General features: G+C 38.7%; 1 protein-coding gene across 1 annotated transcript in view; it reads left to right on the top strand.

Annotated features, from left to right (window-relative positions):
• LOC137277551 (uncharacterized) overlaps positions 1-12886 on the top strand; it is a 62717-nt gene that overhangs the window by 17167 nt on the left and 32664 nt on the right. The window contains exons 2-8 of the mRNA XM_067809335.1: positions 2684-2721; positions 5305-5526; positions 6054-6196; positions 7200-7325; positions 8241-8399; positions 9853-10020; positions 11039-11080. Of these exons, the coding sequence (XP_067665436.1) occupies positions 2684-2721; positions 5305-5526; positions 6054-6196; positions 7200-7325; positions 8241-8399; positions 9853-10020; positions 11039-11080 (898 nt within the window). The remainder of the gene's footprint in view (positions 1-2683; positions 2722-5304; positions 5527-6053; positions 6197-7199; positions 7326-8240; positions 8400-9852; positions 10021-11038; positions 11081-12886) is intronic.

Here is a 12886-nt window from a genome sequence, read left to right as displayed (position 1 = left end):
ATTTACAATCGGTCAGGTGATAAGAAACACAGAAATAAAATTGTTACCCTTAGCAACGTCCAAACCAGGTGCCGACGCACAAATACATTTGGCTGGTTGGAGTTTCTGGATATGAGAGGCTTCTAGTTGTTTACTGATTTTGTAGTGCGTGTGATTACTGGCGAGTAGATTGATACTGTTCATTATCATCAATATTTTACTGTTCAAACCTTGCTATGTATACATATCACCTAGCCTTCAGCATTGTATATCCCTTGCTTGATAGAGGTGTTTGAAGGTATACCGAAACGTCGCTCAGTTTACGTAAAAACTATTACTTTAACTTTGATACTTTTTCAGGGGGAGTCATTGTAAGAAAAAAGCAGGTTAATCCTTGCCAAGGTAGAGACTTTGATTGTATGACGGTTTGATATTTTCGTACCATGGCACGCAAAGGTACCAGCAAAGGACGCTCTCAGGCGTTTACTAAAGACAAGTAACAAATCTAAATAGTTTAATATTAAAAACTGTTTAGGAATTTCATTTAGGTAAGTTACATCATCATGTTTTCAAACAAAACATCTGAAACTTGTATTCACTTGAATACAATGTAACGATCAACTAACAAAATATTTTGTGCGTGCCAAAGAATTTGCACAACACGTCACTTCCTGTTGTAGTTTCAGGGCGGAAAATATGCAAATAACCTTGTAGTTGTTGCAGGAATACTATTGACAAAGTAAGTGTCGATTCATATGCCAATGGTTATGGAAGTTACAATCGTTACTAGCAACCCATGCTTGCCATAAAAGGCGACTCAGCTTGTCGTAAGAGGCGGCTAACGGGATCGGGTGGTCAGGCTCGCTGACTTGGTTGACGCGTGTCATCGGTTCCCAATTGCGCAGATCGATGCTCATGTTGTTGATCACTGGATTGTCTGGTCCAGACTCGATTATTTACAGACCGCCGCCATATAGCTGTAATATATATATAGCGTAAAACTAAACTCACTCACTCACTACAATCGTTACTAGTTTTAAAATATACCTGAAGTTACAGCAAAGATGAATACTGTAACATTTTTAGGATTAGACATGACATTCCAATAATATCAAGCACGTTTTCAAGAGAGATGAAGTTATTCAATATCTAACATCCGATGCAGGGCGTCATATTTTTTTCTACTTTGATGTTTTCACCTGCGATGCAATGCCGCGATCAAGATCGGATTATATTTGAGGGCAATTTGATGTCTCACTGCTTCAGTTTTTGCCTTTTTCATCCAATGAAGGCTCGTTGTTATCTTTTGTTGAAGTTTGTACAGTACTCTGTCGTCTCCACGGAAGACTGCCAGGGGTGTGCGGTAAAGGCACCTCTCGTATCAAGCGAAATTCGCTGTTAATGGTGTCTCAGGAATCAAATTCTATTGACTGGTAATGATATATATGTATCTAAATTGTGAATTCAGTTAGGGATTGAGTAGAACTAACAGCTACAGGTCACATATGAATATCTTATGCACACAGCCATGCGATAGCCATGTTAACCCAGACTTCTGTGGAACCTCTTTTTGTCCAATCTAGTTCAGCTGATCGGACAGGCAGGTATGGACTGTTGACGATTGTGCGAATGCTTCAAGCATTTTCCACTTGTGCACAGCTCAAGCTAGGGTTGCCAGAACATTTTGATGTTTAATCATAATTATTTCGATTTTGACTGACACTGGAAACATTTTCTAAACATTTTTGTGTGTTGCTGGATTTTTTTTCATTTTGTGTGAATATGAGAATATTCAAGTCAAATGTTTATTTATGAAAAAAGTACACCCTGGTACACCCATGACCCACATGGATACAGTGTGTGAAGCCAATATCTAGTGTCCCTTGCCATTATATTGATGGAATATTGCTAAAGGTAATGCAAAAGCAAACTCATTCACTCACTCACTCACTCACTCACTCACTCACTCACTCACTCACTCACCCACCCACCCACTCACTCACTCACTCACTCACTCACTCACTCACTCACTCACTCACTCACCCACTCACCCATGTAGATACATGTGAGAAATGATCTTCAGCAACCTATCCAATGTAGGTGTGTTTTACAGAAATTAACACCTTTGATACAAGTATCTTTCTGTTAATAGAAACATGCTGAAATATATTTCTATGTCCATTCTCTACGTTTGTGTGTGACACATAAAACCTTGGATTTATGAAATGGACAGTATCACATATATTCAATAGGGTCATTGACATAATTGTCTATTCTTCATTACATGTGTGTGTTACGTATGTTACACAATTCAAAAATGAAGAAAAATGCATTGGTGTAAGTTTCGAAAAAAGGAGGCTGAGATGTTGCATTGTTGAATGTGATGATTTAGAAAACAACAATAATTTGTATTTTGTTCTGATTGTCTGGACAACACAGGGATGCTTCTTTTATGTAGGCTGTCATTAGTTATAGAACAGCCTGACCATGATGTATCTTAATCTACATGTAAATATAGATTGGACATGAGCATTTCATACACAGTTTTGTTTTATTTTGTTCCATTTTGAAAATCTGAGATCGATGTAAATCTGCAATAAGAGACTGCCAGTTTTTTTTTTAATTTCTGATATATGATTGTGAAAGTGATAATCAGATGCTTTTGTATATCATTCTGTTAATCTATTCTCTGGTTTTTTTTCAGGAAATTGGTGTCGAGGATGTTTCATTTGTGGCTGAGAGGTAAATATTGATGTGTTCCTCTTACAATAATTACATAACCAGATGGTAAATTATCCACATATATACCATAATTAATATCAGCATGTAATTTCAGTAAACTAGACTTGCCAACTGTTATGGACACACAAGGAATGTATCAGCTATATACATTTTAAGATCCTTGATCTCTGTCACCTTATCTGAATGCACAACTATACTTTATTTTCATAAATGGTTATATTGCTACAGGGGTTAAAAAATCCCATCACCCGATGCCCAGGACAAGCCAATTTTCATTTCGGGCAATCAAATAATGGTATCTTACTTGTCCATGGACTACTTGATAATTTCCATTTATGGTTTCAAACTGCAAATAATCTTGAATTTCATTTCATATCTGCTCATAGTGAAACTATTGAACTTCACAATAATAATGAAGTAGAGCTAGAAGAGAGTGAAATTATCACTCTTCGATAAATAGCCTAATGAACATTAACATCAAGCATTGTGTCATAAAATCAGGGCAAGTGGAAAATTACTCAGGACAAGTTACTTTCTTGACGACACTTGCCTAATGGCAAGTGGCTTTTCAACATATTTTTTAACCCCTGTGCTAAATAAATGAGCACAGTATCTTGGTGAATCATGCAACTTATTTGATTCAAACAGAACTGTAACCATGGAATAAATGTAATACAAGCCATTTCTTTATGAAAATAGTCTATATACACATGGAAACAAATAAGGGAACATGAGCAATATATACCTGGTGAAGAAACATGGTAAAAGAATAAAGGAACACTTGAACTTCCATTTGTTCTCTTATTTGTTCCATGAGTATATATTAATTCACTAATAAAATACAAATTCTGGCATTACAGTAGATTATTTGCAAAGAAATATTAGCTTAATCAGAGACAACATCATGACTACTCCTTGAGTCATTACCTGTCTCATTCAAACTGAAGTTTTCTTACTGGGAGAGTTAATGACGTCATTCAACCGTGGAATATGTTTGGAAGTCCACACTGATCAGGGTATCTGAAGTATCCCAAGATACATGATGCAAGGAATATTGTCATGTTACTGTAAGACACAACCACACATGTCTCCACTGGAATTATTTGTTCAACTTTTCGAAGACAGTTAACTGGATGGGTCAGATGTCCAAAGATTTTGCAAAGAGTTTGACAGTGAAATTGCAAAGTTTTTTTTAAGTCCAGATCAGTTTCACCTCTTATTTTAAAGTCAGGAGGGGAAAAAATATAGATAAAATCATCAGTCAAAGTAATACCCCTTCTATATGCTGAAAGTATGAAGTGTGTGGGGAAAAAACAATGTAAAAAACATATTTAGTATACAATTTTGGTAAAAAAAAAATGATTATATTGTTTGAGCAGGTTAAATTAATCTTTATTTTTTTCTCTTTGAAAAAAATATCCCTTGCAGATTTCTAAAACGACAACAAAAATTGGTCTGGCCTTACAGAAAATGCAAAAGGAAAAATGCATTGTGCAAGAATGAATATATGTATTTCAGAAGTTTGGATGTCAATGGTGCAAGATACATTATGTTGTCAGAGTTTGGTTTCCTTGCATGAACAATTTACTGAAAATCATAACTGATAAACTAACAAGAGAGGAATCTTTCATAACAGTTTGGTTGGGCCATGGTTCACTGAACTCATCCATCACAGATAATCTCCCTCTCTCCTACTGCTGTGTTTTCTCAATTGTGTTGAACACAACATGTGATGCCAAGTTATGAAATTGTTTCCACCAATGACGTTTAGGTCAGGATCGAATCCTTGTCGAACATCAGCCACATTCAAACTGGGTTATAAGAGGATTTATCAGAATTAGGTGTCTTGTGTTGATGAAATGGATCATTTGTTGTTTAACTCTCCAACAGCACGCTTGACTGAAGTCTCAAGGAGAAGCATTTAGTAAACATCTGTTTTGTTCACATACAGCTAGAAACATCTGACTTGGTGTATTTGTGTGGAAGTTCCTTTAGTGTTTGTGTCAAATATTGTATCCTTATGTGATGATCATCTGACAGAATGTGATGGCTAAACAGGGTATTTCAGTGGAATCTGTCAGACAGCAGCCTAAAGTTGGAGGGTAGGTTGACTCCTTATGTGATGATCCTCTGACAGAAAGTGATAGCTAGACAGGGTATTTCAGTAGAATCTGTCAGACAGCTGCCTCAGGTAGGACAGGTACTGTGACTTGCCATCTGTAGGTTTGAATATTGTGTTTTAGTCTATTTTCAAATCCTTTTTCAGCTTTATAGAAAAAAACATTCAATGCCGATTGTTTCTTGATATGATCATTTACATGTATATCAACATGTGAGAGGCAAAATGGAAAGTAAGAATATGTCAAAGTTACTTTGTGGTACGCATTCTAGAAAGCATGTAAGTTTTATAAAAACAAAATGTGGCATATAGGTAACGTACCCAGCTGTGTGTGGTGTTACTACCCATTACTTCCAGCACGGCATTGTCAATTCATCATTGCACAATCGATTCCTTCTTCTCAGCGGGAAGTTTGAATGGCAAGGACAGACAAAATGTAAGATATGATTATCATTCATTTCCAGTCTACGTCAACTTCCAAAGCTGTCAACATTCCACAATCTGTACAGCCAGATTGGTGGCAGCAGTGACCGTATCTACTTCCACATCGTCGCAAGACTGTTGCTGCATCAGAAAGTGTTCCAGGCAGATGACAAGCGAGAGGCTCTGTATGAGTTCCCAGGGTTCTGTAAAGGGTGTCGCAGGGCAGGGTTCTGCTATGGCTGCAACAAGGGAGCCACATTCCAGTAAGGCCATTTTAATCACTGTTTACAAAGCAATTTATTAAATATAAATATATATAATAGTGAATTATCTGTGAAGTAAGGCTATGGTTGTGATGAGGATTAGCAAATTTGTGACAGATGGAATTGTGAGTCTTTCAAGGTTTTCCAAGTTCACATATTTTGTTAAAATATCAGTAATAATGAAGTCAATAAAATCTTTGTGGCTTCTGGTTTCTAATCTTCCTGGATCATCCATATTGTCTCTGACAGCTAACTTGAGGTTTTGTCTTGCTGACAGTCTTTTGTCTTCAAATATGCCCATGATCCTAATGCTTTCAGGTTGTTAGATTATTATCCTTAAAAATATTTCTTGAGACATTTTATCAAGAACATATTCACGATGTATCGCAAGTGCATAGGTTCATTTTAAGAAATCATGAATCTGATCTAGAGAGAAAGATTAATCTTGACATAGTGAGTCCACTGTGCTGCATGTCTATTCCAAGGAGTCATGTAAGTTGACCCCTCTACAAGTTTCTCTGTTGCAGCATCCACCATGACCAGCCAGTGAGAACTGGGGGAGGATACACCTACTGGAAGAGGGACCGACCAGATGGAGAAGACGAGTCCAAACACCCATCCCGCTGGATGCTGCAGATACCAGAAGAGGAGCTGAGGCTGCTTCTGGAATGTAAGAAGGATGACATGTATGGTGGTTAGCTCAACTGGCATATAGTGAATGAGTGAGTGAGTTTTTAGCAATATTGCAACAATATCATGGTATGGCAAACTCCATGTGGGAATCGAATCCGGGTTGTTGGCATGGTGAGTTAACACTTTAACCGCCAGGCCTTCCCACCACCCAACTGGACATGTAACAAATATAGAAGTGACACTCTCCAAGATGATGTCCTTTGTATGATTTCATTCATGAAATCTTTCATAGTCATCATATGACTGAGATTTGAAATTTTTACTCACTCTAACTCACTCACTCACTCACTCTTCAAGATGATGATGTTGAAAGTTGTTGCAACCAAATGCGCTGTTATTTATGTTGATTAAATGTTAACGAAATGATTTCAACTGGTGTTGAAACAAATAATAGGTGACAACTTAGTGTTAGCTAATGCCTTCTGGAGTCATGGTGATGGTGAGGGTGTAATGGGGTTGAATGTCGTACATAAGATTATTTCGCTAATATGACAATGTGCGTGCATGTGTATGTGTGGCAGTATGCACTAGCCCGGACTGAAGCTGGCTTTACATGCCGCGGTAAATCATGAATACCAAGCTCAGACATATTGTACTGACTTGAAGGCCACAAGTCCTTCTTCCCATTAATGCTGAGTACCATACAGGGACCAGTTAGTACCAAGTTTTGACATCTTTTGGTATGACACAGCTGGTTATTGAACCTGCGACGTTTTGCACTTCAGACAAATGCTCTTAACACTACAGATAGTCCAGGAGTTATGGAGTGATCTCAACTAATTTCAAATGTTCAAAACAACATGTGTAAACTCCTTCAAAATTTTTATTCCAAGGTGCATATCTGAGTATTAAGTGTGGGACTGATTTTTTTCTGATACAACTTATTCTTCTGAAGAGTCACATCTGAACATACCAATGTTATTCCCATCATATCTGCTGAAAACAGTGTTCACACATTAATTTGTCTTTCTTTAATGTAGCGCAGCATGCCATGTCCCAGGCAGCAAAGGACGCATTGTGGCAGCGGCTAGTTTCTCACTATCCCTGGCTGTATGACATCCCTCTGAATGAGCTAACTCTGGACAAGATGAAGGAATTAGGACTGGGTAGGTTTTGTCACTAGTACACCACATGAAGTTCAGTTTTTGTTAAATACTTTTCACATTTCCATGTTGTGTTATGTGTACACTCGCTTGATTTCAGAGGCTAGCGGCAACAGCATTTACTCACCAGACCAAAGGTCTGGGTTTGATTCTTATCAGTGTTATGGTGTGTGAAGCTCATTTGTCACTCTCTGATATTGCTGAGTTAATGCTAAATGGAGTTATACTGTACACATTCACTCTTTTGCATGTGCATGCCTGTCAATATTGGATGCAAGTTTGAGCAAAAGTAATTTAAACGTTAAATTTGTGCCAAGAATATTAGCATTTTTTATATTTTTTTTTTTGATCATTAATTATTTTTAGGTGGAAATTGCTCCCTATTAAAGCTAGTTCTGCCACTACTTACCTTGCACCATTCAGTACTATGTTTAGTGGTAACGGAGGAGTAGGGAGTATCAGGGAGACAGAATATACTAAATGGAGTTCAACACATTACTGTTGCAGTGTGACAGTTTACAAAATGTTTTGGAACTTTTAGACTTTTGTAGAAGTATACACCACGGTGGAGTGTGTTCAAACATTGTTCTAAAAATATCGGGGGAAGGGAGGTTATATTTTCTTTCATAATTTCTAACTACTGTATTTTGTGAAACTACTCAGTTTGACTTTGCCGAACATGACGAATGTTGTCTTGTGAAATACTTGATGTAAATATTACCAGTACATCAATTTGTATGTTGTTTAACAGCACACTCAGCAATATATATCCTGCAATATGGATATGGGCAGTTCATGAAAGCATCAACATGTGATGAATCACATTGCCATTATTGTACTCATTGTGGAGCACTCTCTGTTATACAAATTATACCATTCCAATGTGTTGTATAACCAGTGTATTAATGACTGTTCCAGTGTCAACTGCAGTTGGAGGTGAAGTTGAGAATGATGTGTATGATGGTTACAAACCAAGTATGGCCAGGATTTCAGAAGGGGACACTGATTCAGACAGGATGTCGTACACCAGACTGGACAAGATCCTACAGACCAGGGATGCTACCAGGAAGAAGTACAGTAAGTGATGGTTGGACTTTATGCAAGATCACTGATCTTCTGTTTCACTACTGTCTAGCAGATGAGTGAACATGGTTATCTAACACCTTCCTGAAATAGAGAGTCTCAGGATCTCCCAAACTTGGGCTCACAGGTATTGTACAACTGGGATATTTAAAATTGAAAATATTTGACAAATATTTAAAGAAAATTTGAAATCAAGTTGGGAAGGGTCAACGTAGTTGGAATTTACCAGGTAAATGACTTCCCTTGCAGAACAACAATTTCTGAGAATTGCTATGCTTGATTAAATCTTGTCATTTTGTCAATAGAAGGGAACCATATGACATCGGAAATGGTTCGAACAAGTACCCTCTGACATGTGCCGTTTGGAATTATTATTTAGATATACCGATATTGGGTTGATGGTTGGCTTAAGGTTAATTCACGAAGTCATTTCATCAATGGAAGAACCTGCTGGTATGTAATGGAGTACCAAAAGCGCTTGGGACTTATTGGTATCGGGATAATTTTATTATCTTTGCTGTCCACTTCATCCTTGTACACACTACCAATAAGGCCCACTCCCACCTGTTACCACATGAGCCACGCCTGGATTAAGTCTACCTGGCTTCCATTTGTCTATTATACCCCACCCCATCTGACTTCCTAGTGTTTATCTTCCTATTGTGTATCCTACCTATTATGCCTGGGTTAACAACCCCCTGGCTTCCACTCCTGTCCAGCTACCAATTAACTACTGGCTTCCTTTGTCATACTGTTGTTGTTACTACATGGACATATATAGGTGGCTGTACTCCATTGTTTCATTCACCTGATGAAGAACATACTTCGAAAAGTCGTGACTCTTGACAATAAAAGACATTGACATAAAAACTCTTGTCTTAATGTGTAGCACTTCTAAATGCCCTTCAGAGACTCAAAAGGGACTAATGGAAATAACTTGTTATTCAGATGGTATATGAGATATTTTGTATGACATAGGACATTATTTCAGGGGGAGGAGTCAAAATTGTCTTTGGTTCCACTTTGTTATTTGTTCAGTGAGTTGTAGGGGATTCTACGCCCAACCACCAACCATTTATGTCAGATGTTCTCTTTATATGATGAGTGATTGGCTCTGATGAATTTATAGTATCAGAAGTTGTCTAAGAAAGCAACAAGTTCCTCCATGAAGTTTGTGTGTAGGCCAGAAAAACTAGACAAATATCTGAGGACCTTTGTGTGAAAAAAACTTCTAAAATAGATGGACTTGAACACCATATTCTCCCCATCCAAGACTGACAGGTATTCTCCTCAGCCTAGGCTCACAGGATCTCCACACCCTACACTGACAGGTATTCTCCCAACCCTGGACTCAAAGGTATTCTCCCCATCTCAGACTGACAAGTATTTTCCACATCCTTCACTGACAATGTATTCTCCCATTTTATCATATTTTTATATTCTGTAGCTTTCAGGTTGAAGAAGAAGGTTAAGAATGAGGAGCGTGATCCTGTAGAGCCCACTGTGAAGCAGACCACAAATACCTTTTCAAGACCAGACTCAGACCAGCTTCAAGGCTGGGACAGTGACAGCATGCATGATGTCAGCAACAACATTGACACTGACAAGGAGGAAGGTGGTGAATTGATTTGAATATGAAAGATAATATGTCCTTTGAAGAGCACATTCAGTACAGAAGAACCATATGCATGTGCCATGAGATCATGTATTGGTGAAAGACGTGTGTTTGTCATAAGAATAGAATGTATGATCAACAGGTTGCTTTGTTATCATACCTTCAGTGAACCAGAGAACGCTTGACATTTTCAATGTACGCCACTCTACCCAGTGGAGAATTCATGTCGTTCAAAATTAGGGATCATATTACATTGACAGGTTTTCTCCCCAGCCAACATTGACAGGTGGTTTCCCCATCCTACATTGACAGGTATTCTCCCCATCCTACATTGACAGGTTTTCTCCCCATCCTACATTGGCAGGTATTCTCCCCATCCTACATTGGCAGTTATTCTCCACTGACAGGTATTCTCCCCATCCAACACTGACAGGTATTCTCCACTGACAGGTATTTTCCACATCCTACACTGACAGGTATTCTCTCCATCCTACATTGACAGGTATTCTCCCCATCTTACATTGACAGGTATTCTCCCCATCCTACATTGACAGGTTTTTGTTCCATCCTACATTGACAGGTATTCTCCCCATCTTACATTGACAGGTTTTCTCCCCATCCTACATTGACAGGTATTCTCCACTGAGAGGTATTTTCCACATCCTACACTAAAAGGTATTCTCCCTATCCTACATTGGCAGGTATTCTCCCCGTCCTACACTGACAGGTATTCTCCACTGACAGGTATTTTCCACATCCTACACTGACAGGTATTCTCCCCATCCTACATTGGCAGGTGTTCTCCCCATCCAGGTATTCATGTTGTTCATAGTTGGGGAAAACAAATGTCAGTGTATGCTGGGGAAAATTCTTTTCCTTCTTGGCTGGGTAAAATAATCATGACTGATCATAACTGACTGGCTTGCACTTGCTGTGGAGAATCTTTGTCTTAAGTTCCTGTGACTCTAGACTTTCACTTCCACTGTTGACTTTTTATATATTTCCATAAATATTTCAGATACTACAGACACAGATTCAAAGAAGCAGCGTTTGTATAAAGGTATCTTGATGTGTTGTATGTCCACAGTGATGATGGGGTAGACTAGTGGTTATAGGATTTATATTTAACCTTATCTATCTCACATCTTGTACTCTCTCTCTCATGTTCGACAGCGGTGTGAAAACAAATTGCAAACTTTGTTTTGGCCTCTCTTGTACCATATGCCCTAGCACAACCCTGTTGCTCCCATATTTGAACATTCTGGCAGTTTCTGAGAAGCATGCAGCTTGTCCTCTGGTTGATCATGTGATCCCTTTTGTGCATTCATTTTCTTTCTTGTTGAATGAAGGGACTGATGTGTTATAGACTGATGTAGTGAATTCTCTGTAGAATCCTAATGACATAGGGGTAAAGAAAAATCATCATCTTGGAAAAGGAAATTTTACCTGTGGTGTAAAAACACCTTCTGAATCTCTGATGCATTCGTTATGCATAGAGTGTTTAGGACTATGTGACTGGAAATCCAGGTGCTGTTTAAGCCATTAGACCTCGATGATGACAAGTTTGCTAACTACAGGAGGCACCTTGTGGACCGAGACACCTGACACAGATTCCAGCATTCCAGCAACTTATCTGACCAATCTAAAAAGTTCCAAATTCAGGTCTGAGATCTGTGAATCATCCTTCAGCATCTTGTCTCAGGCAGCTACGAACCTCTGTACAAGAATTGAATTGAAGACTTTTTTCCTGGTAGCTTTGGCTATTGCTGCTCGTATTTTGGAACTCCATGCTTTGGAAATTAACTGGTTACAGTTTGAGTGGAATAATCACAGCAGAGCTTTCCGGGGATCTTCATTGGAACTTCTACTGCAAGGGCAACCAGATAGACTCATCACTATTCCACCATACCTGAGCCTGACTACATTTAACATCTCTCGCTCAGCTCAGAAAGAGCTTTGAAATTGAAGATATACATCTCTGCCTCAAAAGACCGCTACAGCTTGAAAAGTGCCTCTTTATCATGCTCACAACAGCCTCTTCAATGGAAATGTCCAGTGCCACGTTGCCCTTCTGGATGAGATTGACCATCCTGCAAGCTTACACACTCACTGGATGCCTCCCCTCCAGCTGTATCAAACTCTCTAGAGACTCAGGCCTTAGCATCAATGATGGCTCTTCACTAGACTGAAAGGCCAGTCTTGTGCTGCCATGGATTGGTGATGGACTCATACTCATTGACCTCTGCTCTAGCATGCAGTTATGTCTGTGGAGTATGAATACCAAGTTCTATTGGATTTTGATGCATTCCACTCCTAAGATGCTGAACACATTCTTGATCAAGCTAAAGAGCAAGGGTTTTTCGATGATGTTTGAAACAGAACCTTTAAAAAGACCCTGGGTAATCTGCATCCTGCTGTCCAACCGTGGAATATTAGTGCAAGGCGTCTGAAGGATAAGCTTAAAAGTTTGAAAATTTTAAGTATAAGTTATGATCAGCTGCACAGATAGTAACTGCTCCAATACCAGAATGACAGCACTAAGGGATCACTTGATCAACCAGGGGACAAGCAGCATGCTTCTCAGAAGCAACCAGAGTATCCAGATATGGCAGTAGTAGTGTTAGGGTGATTTGTTCAAGAGACTTGTTTGCAGTTTGTTTCCGCTCAGCTGTCAAAACAAAAGAGAGTGCACTTTGACATGAGATAGGATAAATATTATAAGTATGCAGTTTATAGTTAAAATTTCAAGCTTGTCGTAACCATGGCTTGGGCTCAATCCCTGACAAGGGTAGATAGTATGAGCACATTGTTGGTGTGTTGTGCAAAGCAGACAACCACACTTCTCTAATGATGAATAATGCATTTC

The sequence above is a fragment of the Haliotis asinina genome, chromosome 3, assembly GCF_037392515.1.
Source record: "Haliotis asinina isolate JCU_RB_2024 chromosome 3, JCU_Hal_asi_v2, whole genome shotgun sequence".
Classification (NCBI taxonomy): domain Eukaryota; kingdom Metazoa; phylum Mollusca; class Gastropoda; order Lepetellida; family Haliotidae; genus Haliotis; species Haliotis asinina.
Note: the sequence above shows the minus strand (reverse complement) of the source record. Positions and strands in the feature narration are given on the sequence as shown.